This window comes from Triticum urartu, chromosome 2A, assembly GCF_056163025.1.
Source record: "Triticum urartu cultivar PI428250 chromosome 2A, HENAU_Tu73, whole genome shotgun sequence".
Taxonomy (NCBI): Eukaryota; Viridiplantae; Streptophyta; class Magnoliopsida; order Poales; family Poaceae; genus Triticum; species Triticum urartu.
In genome coordinates, this window is record NC_141874.1 from 15,860,000 (window position 1) to 15,878,027 (window position 18,028).

The following is an 18,028-nucleotide window of genomic DNA, read 5'->3' on the forward strand; positions in this document are numbered from 1 at the left end:
ATCTTGTTTTATTATTAAATTTTAAAGTTGGAATGTTAGACTAAAACTTGATTTAGATCTAGTACAACGTTGGTACTTTTTGTGTTGAACTAACCTGGAAAAGAAGGATTATTATGCTGTTGAAATTTGCATCAAACCAAGTCCTGGCTGGGGGCTGCTTGTGTTGAGGGGAGGATGACTGAAGCTCTTTCTTCCTCTCCGTACAAGCAGTTTCTTCATCTTCAGAGTAAAAACACGATGATGTGCAGCTACATGTGTCGCTGTAGTTTACAAGTCTGCCGTAGGATGCGCTGCGCTGCGCGTGGATAAAGTTGGCAGTTCGGCCTGCTTTTGCCTTGTGTTCTTTGCTGAGTTGCGGTTTTGTATGGGAGGTGGTTCGGCAGAGTTGGCTGTTGCTGAAAACCTGGAGCAAGGGTGCATTGTTAGTTCTGTAACCACGTAAGCGCGAAGTTACATTGTCCTAGGAGATTATGACGTGCCATTTCATTAAACTAGGTAGTTTAGTCCATTTTACGTTAGCAAGGGTGCTCCAGGTTTTAGCTGCAGTGTTACATTGTCGCTACTCAAGAGCAAGGAAAGGATGCATGTTAGTTCTGTGTAGATTTTTCCTTTTATATTGGTTGAGATGCTGATGAGTTGTTTGTATCAACATTGTACAATCCGAAAAGCAAAACAAAACTCAGGCACTTATAGGGTGATAAACACAAAGCATACGTCCAACTCAAGCTCGTCCCCGTCGCCTTCCAGGGAGTTTCCCGGAAGCCTCCCTCACGCCAGCAGAACACAACCACAAAGCGCTTTCAACTTTCAACCCCCAAATCAGAGGCAAATCACGCCATCACTTGGAGTCTGGACCTTGTGTGCAGCTAGAGGCGCCTGCCATGGCGCTGTGGAGTGGGCTGGATCAGGCGGCGATGGTGGCGCAGCTGGTTGGTGCGGACGTGGGCGGCCTCATCTCCATGATTGTGCAGGCCGCAATGACTGCTCGCCATAACAAGAGTGAGTGTGAGCAGCTCACTCGTCGTGTGCTCATGATCGCGCAGCTGCTGCCGCACGTGCAGGAACCGGAGGCGGCACAGGCGCTGGCCGGGCTGGGCGACATGCTCGACGCGCATGACTTCGTCGTGTCGTGCCAGGGGAGGAGCGCGGCATACCAGTTCGTCATGGCCGGCAGGACGGCCGAGAGGTTCAACAGGGAGGTGCAGAGCAAGATTGACTCCTACCTCATCCTCTTCCCCGTGATCAGTCACATCGGCATCACACGACGCCTCGAACGAATCTACAATGTCCTTGTTCAAGATGGCTCCACCAGAGATGAACCGTCGCATCCACTTCCACAGTCGTCCCAGCTGCAGGTATGTACAACTTCAATACAAATTGAACGCACAACTGGCTGAGAAGATATACTGATATTGATACTGAAGGGGGTACAGTTTGTATGAAGGGGTGGAGGGGGGTGAAGGTCACTGCTTATTGGTGGTCTCTTTTTCAGGAGTCTACACAGGACGTTCATGAGGTACTACCGCAAGGAACCATGGAATTCACGCTGGCGGAGATCATAGCTGCCACCAACAACTTCGCCGATGACAGAATGATCGGTCATGGCGCAGCACTGGAAGGGTGTACAGACTACAGAGGCAGGCTTCCCGATGGACGAGAGGTGGCCATAAAGCGCATGGACAAGCTGCAGTCGGACAACATACAGCTGGAGGACTTCCGCACGGAGCTCAACATCCTATCACAGCTACGACATAAGCACATCATCCGCCTCCTTGGATGGTGTGTGATCAATCTACAAGTACATGGAAAACGGCATGCTCTTTGACCACCTGCACCCTGACCGCCAGGGAGCCACTGCGTTGTCGCCGGTGACAGTGTCCTGGAAGATGCGCACCGATGTGCTCCTCGGCGTGTCCCGCGCCATCGAGCACCTGCAATGTCATGCCAACCCGCCGATCATCCACGTGACATCAAACCAGCTAACATCCTTTTTGACGCAAGTTGGGTGTCGTGTTTGTCTGACTTTGGCTCGTCGCTTGCCTTGGACATCACTAGTAGAAAAAAGGTCAAACGTGAAGCACATTAGCGCCGGTTTGTATTTGAGCCGGCACTAATGTATACATTAGTGCCGGTTCCAACGGCTAGCCGGGCCGTTTTCATTAGTACCGGTTCGTGGCGAACCTTTAGCACCGGTTCGTGCCGCGAACCGGTACTAATGAGAGTGGTGGCAGGATGTTGTCAGACTGGGGGCCCTCCAGCCCCTTTAGTACCGGTTCTTGACACGAACCGGTACTAAAGGTCGTCCTACATAAATCCTTCGTCCACCCGAGCTCGCTCTGTTCTTCCCCTTTCCCCTCTCCTCTCTGTTCTTTCCCTCTTCCTCTCGAGCTCAACACACATTTTGTCCAAAATTTGTCAAGATTTGAAGGCCCCCATCCATTCAAATGATCACAAAGGTTAGCAACTTTGTCCTTTCATCTCTCATTGCTATATTAGCTCTTGCAATGCTTTATATAGTGATTAATTTGTGAGTTTGGTAATTTGGGAGGATATATATATATATATATATATATATATATATATATATATATATATGTGTGTGTGTGTGTGTGTGTGTGTGTGTGTGCTAGTATTTGATTTATATGCAATTTGAGGTCAAAAATAACACTTAGTTTGCATATGTAGGTGTGGTTTACTTAGTGCCTTCTAAATCTCCATCGTAGCCACCGTCGATCGCCCGCACCGTCCCGTCACCGGCACCACCTTTTGGTGAGCCTCTTGTTCATGAAATTTTATATAAAAATTGATGTTTGTGTGATTTGGATATATAGTTACTCGTATAATTATCTTACACGTACGTTGTTTGTTATACATATAGTGCCATGGTTTTGATATCCGTCCCCGTCGGCCCTCGTCCTTGTTATGATTCGGATGTGGTATATATATTCTCTTTTAAAACTAGTTGCATTTCGTGTTTATGACAAATTATGCCCATCAAGTTGACATAGAAATTTTTTCTAGGAGGTATGTGAACCGAAAATTCCAACGGACCCTATTGCCGAGAGGTTAAATTTAGTTGAAAGAGAAAACGAGTACTTGAAAGAAAAATTGAAAAGAATTGAGGGGGAGAAGATGGAATTGGAGTTGCATGTTGCCGATGTCGTCGATGATCACAAGATCAAGATGGAGAAAATGCGCTTGAAGATTAGAAAGATTAGAAAATATGCCGTCGATAGTGAGGCTTGGTATCATTATGCTGTTGGATCCATTGTTATCTTAGTTGCGATCTTGATCTTATTTGTTGTTGCATTTAAATGCTTTAGTTAGAGAGTTATTTGTTTGTTGCATTTAAGTGTTGTATGAACTTTATGTATGAACTTGTATTAATTTGGTCTATTCGGTGTTGTGTAATGAAGATGAGCCGGCAATGGATGTACGATGACCGATGCTCTCCCCAATTCGTTGAGGGCGTGCATACTTTTCTGCTTGTGGCTGAGGCAAACAAGCGGGCGGATGGTTTTATGCCTTGTCCATGTGCTCGCTGTAAGAATGGTCACAATTACTCTACGTCAAGAACCATTCACGTCCACCTGTTTAAGTCCGGTTTCATGCCCCATTATAATGTTTGGACCAAGCACGGAGAAAGAGGGGTTATATGATGAAAGACAATGAAGAAGAAGAGGACGACGACAGCTATCCTGGCCATGGGTTCCCTGAATACGATGATACAACAATGGGGGAAGAAGCTGAGTCGGTAATGCGGGAAGAAGCTGAGCCGGCAATGCGGGAAGAAGCTGAAGAAGAGGCATCAGATGAGCCCGTTGATGATCTAGGTTGGGCCATTGCCGATGCAAAGAGAAACTGCACAAGTGATTTGGAGAAGAAGAAGTTGCAGCGCATGTTAGAGGATCACAAAAAATTGTTGTACCCGAATTGCGTAGGTGACAAGAATTCTCTGTTTTTGCCTACTAGCTAGCTACATGTTTTTGCTTACATATGCCCGCTTAATTAAGACATGCAAACGTGTGTGCATGCAGATATCACTGGATCTTGTGTATCATTAAAGTTGACGCCGGAACAGTTGAAATACTGGACTCGCTACTCAAAGCAAATAGTGACTATAACATCTTGTTTGGAATAGTCAACATGTAATTTCAATCATTATTAACTATATATCTCGGCCTATTTAGTTCGTCATTTCATGATATGAATTATTTAATAACCCCTTTATTCATTTTTTTTGTCGGCGGGCAGGGCTTGGGCAAGGTTCATCAGCGTCACGGAAGGCGAATGGAAACGACAGCTGAAATGGTTTCGACCCAAGGTAAGTAATTAAGTAGTACTAGCTAGCTAGGTAGCTACCATCTCTTTAATTATCATGCTTGATTAATTATTATCAGATCAAATTAAATTCCATTCTCGTAATAAAGGCCCTGAAGCAGGCGCAGGGGACTGATCTGTGTGCATTCTGCGTTTGCGAGAACATTCGCATGATGGCGTCCGAAAGGAGCAGATCTCAAAGACAGGAATGGGTACGCTTGTCAGAACACTATTCACAATTTTTACACCATTATCGATATCTAGTCACACAACTAATACACATGCATATTGATCTCCTTCTTAACAGCTCAAAGAGGTGCGGGACAAGCTCCTAGAAACGGAGCGCGTAGAAGCACTTCAAGAGGAAATAGCGGGATTTTTGCTCGACCATGTCATAAATCCGAAGGAAGAATACTATTACCCGCTACCGCCCCCATCGACCAGGTCATGAACCACTTTCAATTGTCATCGTGCTCCGAAGGCACCAATTAGGCTAATGCCACTGGCTCCGAAGGCAACATGCATATGTAGGAGAAATTGTATATAGCTATACATGTGTGTATGTGTAAATTAATATGGTGGTTTGTGAGACATTGATGATATATATACTGGTTCTACTAGAAATTCTCTCTCTCTCTCTCTCTATATATATATATATATATATGCATAACATGTACAATGTGTAGTACCGTAAAATACCAGCAAACGAAAAAGAATTAAAATGAAAAACACAAAATTAAATGAAAAAGAAATCATAAAACCAAAAACCCCCCAAACATTTTAGTACCAGTTGGTGTTACCAACCGGTACTAAAGGGCTCCCGGCCTCCGGAGCTGGCTCGTGCCACGTGGTTGCCTTTTAGCACCGGTTCGTGCTGAACCGGTACTAAAGGGAGGGGGGGCTTTAGTACCCAAACTTTAATGCCGGTTCCTAAACCGGCACTAAAGGGCCTTACGAACCGGTGCTATTGCCCAGTTCTGCACTAGTGCATGGTGAATGAGGAGTCTCGGGTCAAGGGCATGCTGGGGTACCTTGACCCAATGTACTTTTACACAGGTCGTCGGAGCATGATGAGCGACGTTTATAACCTGGGTGTGGTGATAATCGAGGTTCTGACAGGGAAAAAGCCATACCTCCAAGTGGAGGGGGAGACACGTCGACTTTTGGTAGACTTTTGCACTCCCTATAATCGAGGCCGGCAATATTGAGGAGTTGCTGGACAAGCGACCTTTACCGGAGCCAACGTCATGGCATCTGCAGGCGCTGAAGCGTGTGGCGCAGGTCGCACGATGCGGCGTAAAGTTGGTCGGGGAGGACCGTCCGGCCGTATCAGACATCGTGGCCAACCTCAAGGTAGCGCATGAGTTGATCTGCTCGATTGACGAGTCAGATTTCTGGCCTTTTCTCGTAGAAGTTGACGAGTCACATGGCTCACCCTGTGCCAGCAGCGGCGCGTCATGGGCAATAGGTTCCCCAACCCATCTGGTACGCTAGAAACTTATTGAGCTCTTAATTCAATCTTGTTCATGTGCTGATGAAGGGGGCACACTAATATTCATTTTGTGGTCTCTTGCTTGATTAGGAGTCTGAGGGGTTGGAGGAGGGGCGTTGACACCAACCATTGAAGGCGTCCTGGAACGCAGCAGACTTCACGACATTCGACAGGGTTTTCAGTTTGTTACTTCACCGCCCGCCTTACTTTGTTTTGTTCCAAAGTAGAGGTCTGAGGTTTGTACGCACACATGGTTGATGTTCAGCACCATGTCACCCCTTACTATCTTCTCCTTTTGAGATTGTTTTCTCGATGTGTTCCTTTCTTCTATACTGGGCAGGTCTTCAACCAGCAGGGGAAGCGGAGAAGCTGCGACGTGGCGTGGAGATGGTGAGAACCAGTACAATGAAGCTGATGAAACTCTGCGAGACATCTAGGCGTCTGGGCGATGATGCGGGGGGCGTACTTTCCTGGTGATCAAGCAACAGTTTTTCAATTCCAAGTCCGAGTTGATGAATCAGTACTATCATGTGATGGGTTCGTATCCTGTTGGTAGTTTATTTTTTTTGGGTTCTCTCGGTGGCCAGAACTGATGTACTCGCATACCCCGGCTGTTATGGGCTTGTGCCCCTCTGATTTGGGCATGTAATCGCATACCCCGGCTGTTATGGGTTTGTGCCCCTCTGATTTGGGCATGTAATAGGTTAGTTATTTTGGTGCTGTCAGGTTTTCGCCCCATAGCCTTCGTTTCGATGACCGGCGAAGGCAGTTGGTTTTCTGGCAGTGCGTTGAACTCGCTACCTCCCTTTCTCTTCTCTTGAATGTTTCTTAGACTATTTGTATTTCCGTTCTTTGTAATGGAAAGGGGGTCAGCCCGGTTCAAAAAAAATAAACTTGTGCATGGCGTTTGTGGTAGCATTTAGTTTTATTTGTGCTATCTGCCATTGATGATGCTCACATCACATTGTGTTGGGAAGATGAAGATACCTCTTAAGAATAAAATCTTTGCATGGTATCTTCATCGCAGAGTCATTATTACTAAAGATAACCTTATTAATAGGAATTGGCATGGAAGTCCGCAATGTGTCTTTTGTCACCATAATGAGACAATAAAACATTTATTCTTCCAATGTAAATTGGCTCGTTCTATATGGTCAGTCATCCAAATAGTTTCTGACTTGTATCCTCCTTGTAGTGTTGCCAATGTATTTGGCAATTGGTTACATGGGATTGATCACAGGTTTAGAACATTTCTCAGGGTGGGAGCGCTTGCCGTTATTTGGTCGCTTTGGCTATGTGTAAGGGCGTATTTATCCCTAACGTGTATTGGTGATTGATGACAATGCGTTTGCGGACTAATCGTGTGTCTTGAGTTTCCCAGACGTTTCTTCGCTAGGCACAAGACGGTTTGGTGTCCCTCGAAGACTATTGAAGACGGCATTTTTCTACGTTTCTTTTTGGTGGATTTGAGTCGTAGGAAAGCCGTACTATTAAGAGGGGGTCCGCGTCGGAAAGGTTCGGGTGGAATCATTACGTACACGTTTCTTTCTAGTCCCCTCCTTTCCCCTGCACCTTGGAGCATCCTCCGTTTTTATCTCTTTACCTTGTTCTGGCTGCTGTGTTGGCTTGCGGTAGTACTGCTCCCTAGTGAGCGGTAGTATCGTAGACACCAGCGGTAGTACCGTGCTGTGGCGCGGTAGTACCGCGGGTGCCCACGGTAGTACCGCTCCTCTGGAGCCGTAGTACCGTGACCCCAAGGCCAAGTACCGTTCCCTCGCGGTAGTAGGGGCGGATGTAATTTTTTACATCCGTGCTACCACGGTAGTACCGCATCCCTTGCGCGGTAGTACCGTGCGCGGCCTAGCTCAGCTGCCAGGCGGTAGTACCGCTCCTCTGCGGTAGTATTGTGTCGGATTTTTGCTACGTCCGTTTTCCAGCGGAAGTAGGCACGGATGTTCTGTTATCCACGCTATTCCCAGGCTTGGGGTTCCCTGCCTTGCGGTAGTACCGCAAGGGGGAGCGGTAGTACCGCGTCTGCGGAAGTACCGTCCTCAGCCCATGTGCTTAAGGTCTGCCCTAGCTACTACTGCTGCTGCGGTAGCACCGCGGCTCCTCACGGTAGTACCGCGTGGCCTCGCGGTAGTACCGATGTTCTGGAGCGATAGTACCGCTGGTCGCGGGCTGGTAGGTGGATAACGGTTGGTTTTTCTTCCTTAGCTATATAAGGGGTGTCTTCTTCCTCGTGTTGACTACCTCTTCCAACCCTAAGCTCCATTGTTGCTTTAAGCTCCATTTTCGCCTGATCTCAGTCCCTAGCCAATCAAACTTGTTGATTTACTCGGGAGTGGTTGAGAAGGCCCCGATCTACACTTCCACCAAGAGAAATTTGATTCCTCCCACTACTCCCTAACGGATCTTGTTACTCTTGGGTGTTTGAGCACCCTAGACGACGATTGAGGTCACCGCGGAGCCATAGTCCATTGAGGTGAAGCTTCGTGGTGTCATTGGGAGCCTCCAATTGAGTTGTGGAGATTGCCCCAACCTTGTTTGTAAAGGTTCGGTCGCCGCCTCCAAGGGCACCAATAGTGGAATCACGGCAGCTCGCATTGTGTGAGGGCGTGAGGAGAATACGGTGGCCCTAGTGGCTTCTTGGGGAGCATTGTGCCTCCACACCGCTCCAACGGAGACGTACTTCCCCTCAAAGGGAAGGAACTTCGGTAACACATCCTCGTCTCCACCAGCTCCACTCTTGGTTATCTCGTGCCTTTACTTGTGCAAGCTTATTTGTGATATATCTCTTGCTTGCTTGTGTTCCTATCTTTGTTGCATCATATAGGTTGCTCACCTAGTTGCATATCTAGACAACCTACTTTGATGCAAAGTTTAATTTGTTAAAGAAAAGCTAAAAATTGTTAGTTGCCTATTCACCCCCCTCTAGTCAACCATATCGATTATTTCAATTGGTATCAGAGCCTCGTCTCTTTATTAAGGACTTTACCGTCCGAAGAGTATGGTTGATACCGTAGACGGTGTGGAGGAACACTCCGGTGTGAATCCGATCTCGTCTACAGGCGATGGGGGAACCTCGGTCTCTCGTGAGGAGTTCAATGTGGCCTTGGAGACAGTGAAAACCTCCATGTCGACCGAGATTGAAAGCATGTTTACTAAATTTCTTGAAGGGCTTAAACTATCCACCGCACCGTTGAAAGTGGGCGATCCCACTGACAAGGTGACGGATGCTATCTCCGACAAGGGGGAAGCTAGTAGTGAAAAGGCTCCGTCTTCTAGTGGTAAAAATGGCACCGGCATCTTTGCTCATGTGGAACCACCAGTTGTTTATGGTGGACCGGTTCCTTCCACTCATTTGAATCATGCCAGTCCTCCCCCTAAGATTGTGATAAATGAGGACTTTGATTCTTGGGTTTACCGCTTTAAGCGTCATTTAAATCATGTGAACACTAATCTTTGGAGAATAATTGAAGAAGGCTTCCATCCGCATGATCCAAGCAACTTCACTCCTCGAGAAGCCGCGGATAATCAGTTCAATGAGAATGCTCTCTTCATCATTCAAGATGCAATTCCACCCGAAGATCTACCTCATCTTCGGCCCTTCGCCTTGGCCAAAGACGCATGGCTTTGTGTTGTCTTGCTCTACTGAGGAAGCGCAAGCATTCAACGCTCCAACTATGAAGTGGTGCAAGATGAAGCCGATGAGTTTGCAATGAAAGAAGGTGAAGAACCTCGTGAGCTTTATCGGAGAGTAACCAAACTCGCGGTCTTACTCCGAGATCACGGGAGCAAGGACACGGATGACAATTGGATCAAGCGCAAATTCCTCAAGGCAATGATGCCTTACCACAAGGCCATGTCCTCCATCATTCTTCAAAGGCCGGACTTCCACATTTTGACCTCAAGTGAAGTGTTGGATGAGTTTGTGGCTATGAACATCTTGGACAAGACCGCTGACAATGCGGTGCTTCGCTCTCAAAGGGCAAAGAAGCCCAACCTTGCATTAAAGGCCAAGGTTTGCGGTGAAGAGGAAAGCAACCCCGAAGATACAAAGTATGCCTATCATGAACACATGGCACTTGCTTCAAGGCCATTTTGGAGTAAGAAAAACTCAAGGCCAAACTTCAACAAGAACAACTCAAGTGGCACGAAGAGCAAGCAACGTGTAAGGACTTGCTACAATTGCGGCAATGTGAGTCACTTTGTTGCGGAGTGCCCGTATGAGAAGCGGGAAGACAATGGTGGCAAGCTCATTCGAAAGGAAAAAGCCAAGTCTTTCCCCAACAAGAATAACTTCACCAAGAAAATCCCTCACAAGGCGTTGGTGGTTCAAGACACTACAAACAAAAGACACATCCATGACATTTTGGGCCGAACAAAAAAAAATTCTGTCATACATATGACACTTCTATGACGATAATTGTGACAAAACCCGGTATCATCATAGATGTGGTGGGCTCCTACTTCTATGACAAAAAATCATGACAGAAAATGGGCTTTTCGTCCTGGGCGGGCCGGAGACGCAGCTGCATGACATTCTTTAGGCCGTCCATGACGGAAAAAACTATGGTAGAAGCGAGGGGGAGGAAAATTTTGGGGAGTTCCAGATTACGGTGGGAGGTCGGGGGCCGAGCGATGCGTGTTCATATGCGCGTTTGTGCAAGGCGTTGGCTCTAACTGAACCCGAGCGAGGCGTTGGGCTCTAACTAAACCCGAGCGATTGCACTGCAGGCTACGTGTTACTGAACCCGAGCGATCGATCGATGGCTGTTAACTGAATCCGATCGAGCGGTTCCTTCGCTACTGCTGCTAACTGAAGCTAATCGATGGGATGAACAGTGAGCGTTGCGGGGGGGGGGGTGCTACGTCTTGAGATTGTGTTGGTTTTCCCCGAAGAGGAAGGGATGATGCAGCAGAGTAGCGTAAGTATTTCCCTAGGTTTTTGAGAACCAAGGTATTAATCCAGTAGGAGGCCACGCTCAAGTCCCTCGTACCTGCACAAAACGATAGCTACTCGCAACCAACGCGATTAGGGGTTGTCAATCCCTTCACGGTCACTTACGAGAGTGAGATCTGATAGATATAATATTTTTGGTATTTTTGGTATAAAGATGCAAAGTGAAAAGTAAAAGCAAAGCAAGATTAAAGTGATGGAGATTGATATGATGAGAATAGACCCCGGGGCCATAGGTTTCACTAGTGGCTTCTCTCAAGTGCATAAGTATTCTACGGTGGGTGAACAAATTACTGTTGAGCAATTGACAGAATTGAGCATAGTTATGAGAATATCTAGGCATGATCATGTATATAGGCATCACGTCCGTGACAAGTAGACCGAAACGATTCTGCATCTACTACTATTACTCCACTCATCGACCGCTATCCAGCATGCATCTAGAGTATTAAGTTAAAAACAGAGTAACGCTTTAAGCAAGATGACATGATGTAGAGAGATAAATTCATGCAATATGAAATAAACCCCATCTTGTTATCCTCGATGGCAATGATGCAATACGTGCCTTGCTGCCCCTTCTGTCACTAGGAAAGGACACCGCAAGATCGAACCCAAAGCTAAGCACTTCTCCCATGGCAAGAACTACCAATCTAGTTGGCCAAACCAAACGGATAATTCGAAGAGACTTGCAAAGATAACCAATCATACATAAAAGAATTTAGAGAAGATTCAAATATTATTCATAGATAGACTTGATCATAAACCCACAATTCATCGGTCTCAAGAAACACACCACAAAAAGAAGATTACATCGAATATATCTCCACAAGAGAGGGGGAGAACTTTGTATTGAGATTCAAAGAGAGAGAAGAAGCCATCTAGCTACTAACTATGGACCCGAAGGTCTGAGGTAAACTACTCACACTTCATCGGAGGGGCTATGATGATGTAGAAGCCCTCCGTGATGATGGCCCTCTCCGGCGGAGCTCCAGAACAGGCCCCAAGATGTGATCTCGTGGATACAGAAAGTTGCGGCAGTGGAATTAGGTTTTTGGCTCCTGTTCTGATCGTTTAGGGGTACGTATGTATATATAGGAGGAAGAAGTACGTCGGTGGAGCACCTAGGGGCCCACGAGGCAGGGGGCGTGCCCTAGGGGGGGCACCCCCCACCCTCGTGACCTCCTCTTTGACTCCTTGGAGTAGGGTCCAAGTCTCCTGGATCACGTTCCCGAAGGTTTTATTCCGTTTGGACTCCGTTTTTGATATTATGTTTCTCGGAAACACTGAAATAGGCAAAATAACAGCAATTCTAGGCTGGGCCTCTGGTTAATAGGTTAGTCCCAAAAATAATATAAAAGTGGAAAATAAAGCCCAATATAGTCCAAAACAGTAGATAATATAGCATGGAGCAATCAAAAATTATAGATACGTTGGAGACGTATCGGGGGGGGGGGGGGTTGGATGAACAGTGAGCGGTGGCGTTGCCTCTGGATGAATAGGACCCCGTGGTGTGGTGGAGTGCTGGATAAACAGTAGACGGTGGAGGGGTGCCCGTGGAGGGGTGGATGAACAGGTCCCCGTGGTGTGGAGGGCTGGATGAACAATTGACGGTGGAGGGGTGGTTGAACAGGACCCGTTGGTGTGGAGGGCTGGATGAACAATTGACGGTGGAGGGGTGGTTGAACAGGACCTCGTGGTGTGGAGGGCTGGATGAATAGTAGACAGTGGAGGGGTGCCTGTGGAGGGGTGGTTGAACAGGACCCCGTGGTGTGGAGGGCTGGATGAACAGTAGACGGTGGAGGGGTGGTTGAACAGTAGCCGGTGGAGTAGCACGCGGTGGAGGCTGGATGAACAGGAGCCTGTGGAGGCTGGATGAACAGGAGCCGTGGAGGCTGGATGAACATGAGCCCGTGGAGGCTGGAGGAGGTCGATGGTGGAGATGAACAGTATCCCGTGGAGTCCCATTTTGCGGTACGCCACACCCCTTCCGATGAACAGGACCCCATTTCGACCATAGCGCTCCAACACAAGTTTGTTTCCTCCGTTTTGCGGTACACCACACCCCTCCCGATCAACAGGACCCCCGTTTCGACCGTAGGAGGTCCGTTTCCTCCGTTTTGCGGTACGCCAGTCCCCTCCCGATGAACAGGATCCCGTTTCGAACGTGGCCGGTCGAACACAAGGTTGTTTCCTCCGTTCTGCGGTACGCCAGGCCTCGTTTCCATCGCCTGTTCCGTCCAAGCCCTCCCGATGAACACGACGCATTCCGTCGCCTCCCCATGAACACGACGACGACGCTGTTTCTCCGTTCCGACCCAGTCATGTACACAAGCCCTGGCCGTACGTATGCACAAGTAGGCGTTCAAGACCCCGCCCGTATGTATACATACGTGGCCGTATTTTCTTTCTTGCACCCTGGCCGCTGTACGTACGTGTAAATGTACGTGCGCGCCTCCACTATGACACGTGCGCGCCTCTACTTCGACAAGTATGTACGTACACGTTGGCGACCAGAATGACAACGCTACGTACGCTTCGACCAGGTGGGTCCCGACTGTCAGGCACTTCCTTTCCTGCGAAGATGTAGCTGGTCGGTCCCAGCAGTCAGGGGGCGAATCGTTATTTTTTTTGCCCGGACGCACTTCCTTGCGTGCGAAGATGTAGCTGGTGGGTCCCAGCAGTCAGGGGGGAATGTTTTTTTCATGAAATACAGTGGCCCATCCGGTGGGTCCCAGCTGTCAGGTGGAGGAATCATTATTTTCCGCGTAATAAGGAGGCACTTCTTTGTTGCGGCTGTGGACCCAGCTATCAGCCTCTCCATGTACAATCCACGTCCGATGGAAGTCGTTCCTTGACCACGTTGACCACGCCGCGCCGAGAGCACCAGGGTGGTGGACGACGGCGAGGCCTAGGAAGGGGATGACACGGAGGCAGGGAAAACTCGGCAGTTATTTCCCACGCGGAGGGGAGTACGACTGTACGAGGGTTTACTGGTTCGTCTGCCGTCGCCGGAGAATAACAGGAGGTGTGGGTGAGTAGAGGGATGGCTAGGCCAGCGATGGGAGTACGGTCGGGCGGTGAGGCCTGCGCGGCAGCACAGCCGGCCGCGAGGAGGAGGGACCAGGCAGTCCTGCCAGCGCTTGTTTGAGAATGAAGAAGCACGACGGCCGTTGAATGGACATCCAACAGTCAGTGCTTGTGTGTCAACCTTTTTTAGGAAAGCCTCAAATCTGTGGAAAACAGCATACATCCCATCTGCCATTATTTCTAATAATTTACAACCCATTTGCTAATTCTTAAGGTTTTTTTGGAGCCCATATTCTTTTTGTTAGAATTACAGCCCATATTGTGGCAACGGTTAAAAAATTATACCAAATTTTGCATATTTCGGTGCGGTCCGAACTGTTTTTAATCCCGAAATTTCGACTCACATTCAAACTGATTTTAAAAATAAATGTACATCAATATAAAATCCAACAAATTCTCCATGCATAAAAATTAATGTAATTTAAAATCTTGAAATGAAAAAAAAGATATTTGAAACTAATTGCCGGTTTGATGTGTTTTAAAAATATACAACCCATTTCTCATTACTGATGGGCCATTTTCTCGACCAACCGAATGAAAGCTCTCCTCGTCTTCAAAGATTTGCAGCCCAACAGGCCTGACAAAGCGACTTACTTGGCAAATCACAAAAAAATTGGGTTGTGGCCGTGGACCCAGCTGTCAGCCTCTCCACGTACAGTACTCTTCCGATGGAAGTCGTTCCTTGACCACGTTGACCAAGCCGCGCGGAGAGCACCACGGTGGTGGACGACGGCGAGGCCTAGGAAGGGGACGACGCGGCAGTGGAAGCCCGCGCCGAGAGGACTACGAGGGTTCACTGGTTCGGCTGCGGTGTGAGGCTGCCGTCGTCGCAGGGCTTGGCCAGCGGTGGGAATAGTAGGGGGTGGTGAGGCCTCTGCGGCAGCACAACCGACCACGGGAGGCAGGAGCATGCGGCACGACCGGCGCTGCTTTGGGCGGCTGGAGCAAGAAGACCAGAGGTTGACGAAGCACTACGGCCGTTGGATGGACATCGTACGGTCATTGGAGCTAGAATTGTTCATATTGACTAAGTTGACAAAGCCCTTCGTCCCCGTCAACTTAGTAGGCCCACAAGTCAGCCTCCCAGCAAGGTGGGTCCCAGTAAGCCCGGGGAGTATTCATTTTTTTGTGCGTAATAAGGAGGCACTTCCGGTGGGTTCGAGCTGACAGCGGGGGGAACGTTTTTCTCGTGAAATACATGGCCCGTCCGGTGAGTCCCAGCAGTCAGGGGGAAACGATTTTTTCGCAAAATACTGGTGGCCCGTCCGGTGGGTCCCTGCTGTCAGGTGGAGGAATAATTATTTTCCGCGTAATAAGGAGGCACTTCCTTGCAGCTGCCGTGGACCAAGCTGTCAGCCTCTCCACGTACAGTACTCTTCCGATGGAAGTCGGTCGTTGACCACGTTGACCACGCCGCGCCAAGAGCCCCAGGGCGGTGGACGACGGCGAGGACTAGGAAGGGGACGACTCGGAGCCGGGGAAGACGCAGCGGTGGATGCCCACGCGAAGAGGAGTACGAGGGTTCACTGGTTCGGCTGCGGTGTGAGGCTGCTGTCGCCGCAGAATAACAGGGGGTGTGGGTGAGTAGAGGGATGGCCTGGCCAGCGGTGGGAGTAGTTGGGGCGGTGAGGCCTCCGCGGTATCACAGCCGGCCACGGGAGGCAGGAGCACGCGGCACGACCGGCGCTGGTTTGGGCGGCTGGAGCAAGAAGACCAGAGGTTGAAGAAGCACTACGGCTGTTGGATGAACATCGTACGGTAACAGGAGCTAGAATCATTCATATTGACTAAGTTGACAAAGCCCTCCATCCCCGTCAACTTGGTAGGCCCACAAGTCAACCTCCCACTATGCTGGGTTCTAGCTGGCAGGGGGAATGTTCATTTTTTTGTGCGTAATAAGGAGGCACTTCCTTGCGTGTGAAGATAGCTGGTGGGTCCGACATGTCAGCGGGGGGCACTTTATTTCACGAAATACAGAGGCCCTTCCGGTGGGTCCCAGATGTCAGGTGGAGGAATCATTATTTTGCGCGTAATAAGGAGGCATTTCCTTGTGTGCGGCCGTGGACCCAGCTGTCAGCCTCTCCACGCACAGTCTACTTCCAATGGTGTCGCTCGTTGACCACGCCGCGCGCGAGCGCATCCAAGGTGGTGGACGACGGCGAGGCCCCGGACAGCAACGAGCCGGAGATGGGAAGACGTGGGAGTAGAGTCGCAGACAAAGAGGTGTACGAGGGTTAACTGGTTCTAGTGCGGTGTGGTTCGGCAGTCGGTGGAGAAGAACAGGAGGTGTGGAGGGATGGAGGGATGGCCTGGCCAACGGTGGAGTAGCGCTTCATAGCAAAGCGTGCTAAGCAGAGCTACTAGCAGCAGGAGGCGGGAGGTGGTCCCGGCGGCGCTGGAGGAAGAACACGAGAGATTGAAGATGGATGCCGGTCGTTGGATGTAAATCCAACGGCTAACATGTCAGAATCATTTGTTGACTAAATTGACAACAACTTGCATTGGTTTCGACCTATTGGCCCACATTTCAGCCTCCAAAAATGTGGCACGTATTCAACCCATTTTTTCAGAATTTACAGTCTTTTTTTTGCGCGGTAGAATTTACAGTCAATTTGATCTTTTTTTTTGAATTACAACCATTAGCTGGGCTGGGTGAACAAATAATGTAGCGTCCATGCGGCCCGTTTATTTTATTTCCTAAAAAATTATAGGCCATTTGCATTTTCTCGAAATACACAATTTTGCTGGGCTGATTCTAATTATAATGTTGGGTTGGGCCAGTAATGTTATCAAAAAATAAAAAGGGGCTGAGCATTTTCTTATAAATATATTTAAATAATAAGTGATATTATTACATTCGTCCTTAAATCTTACCAAGCTTTTGTACACAATCACTAGGATTTTCGTGCAAAAACAATCCAGGATTTTATTTGTTAAGAAATTATTTTTCTAAGTTAATAAGATTTGGGATATTGTTTTCTTACATATGTAAGTATCTGTTAAATATATGATGACAATAAAAATAATATATAATAACATATAAAATAACTTTTTTAGAAAAACAGGGAGCATCTCCCCGGTTCCATTGCTGAGAACGAAACCACAACATATTCTAATACAGCAACTCAAAGAGTAGTTCAAAAGCAAAGGTAGAAAAGCTACAAACTAGGGGGTGAATGAACAAGTTCTCTGAATAACACAAATCACCCGAGCAGTGCCAAAGGCAGAGCGGATAGAGCACTCAAATGACACAAGGAGGGTCCAGCGAAGCCTTCATGGTCTTCAGCCGAGGGGCCGTGTCAGCCTGCGGCGACCAGTAAGCAAGCAGAGACACCGGGCCAGAAGGCGTAGCATGGTGGATGTCCCTCTTTTTCGGTGCCAGGTGCCCATCATCTTCATCAGAGATCTTGAGACGAGCCCACGGGTCCAGCCCCAGAGCAGATCGAGCCTTGTTCAGCCACAAGTGATCGCCAACGGTTTCTGGAGGGATCTTGTTAGGGTTTCCACGAAGCTCGTCAACACTTCCTTGTCCGATCCAGAGGAGAGAATCGCCCAGTTCCTCACCATGTTCCTGATCAACCTCAAGACCTGTGGAATGGAAATCCAGGAGGTGTTACTGAAAATCATAGCATTTCTATATTTCCAGAGGCACCAAAGGACAGCTGAGCTAATAGTGTTTAAAACTGAGCACTTTTTGGTAGCAATCCAGAATCTAGCGACAGGTTCGAAGGATGAGCCAATCTGACTAGAGAAATATTCCTCGATGTGGGCCCAGAGATGTTAAGCAACTATACATTCAAAAAATAGGTGAGAACAAGACTCTTGTTCCAAGCAGTAAAGACAATCAAGGGGTTTGATGATGTGTCTCTTCCTAAGGTTATCCCTAGTCATCAATTTGTTTTTGGAGAGAAGTCAGAGAAATACATGAATTTTAGGGGGAACTCTCAATTTCCAAACAGCAGGGATAAACACGGGTTGAACCCCTCTAAAGTTGATAACATGATAGAGGGAGCTAGAGGAATACTTCCCTTTATTGTACAGCTGCCAAATCAGGGCATCCGGCTCGGCAGTAAAGGTAATGCTTTTGGCAATTTCCTTCAACTGGAACCATTGTTCCATGAGACTATCACTAAAGTTCCTTCTAAGAGAGAGTTTTAGGCATTGAC

The 18,028-nt window shown here is 48.2% G+C and overlaps 1 protein-coding gene across 1 annotated transcript in view; it reads left to right on the forward strand.

The window, feature by feature from the left end:
- The first annotated feature begins 881 nt into the window (after positions 1-881).
- The window catches only part of LOC125540669 (protein CYTOSOLIC ABA RECEPTOR KINASE 2-like), a 62,527-nt gene continuing 45,380 nt past the window's right edge, over positions 882-18,028 (forward strand). Inside the window, exons 1-3 of the mRNA XM_087542737.1 lie at positions 882-1,355; positions 1,493-1,781; positions 11,133-11,139. Of these exons, the coding sequence (XP_087398863.1) occupies positions 882-1,355; positions 1,493-1,781; positions 11,133-11,139 (770 nt within the window). The remainder of the gene's footprint in view (positions 1,356-1,492; positions 1,782-11,132; positions 11,140-18,028) is intronic.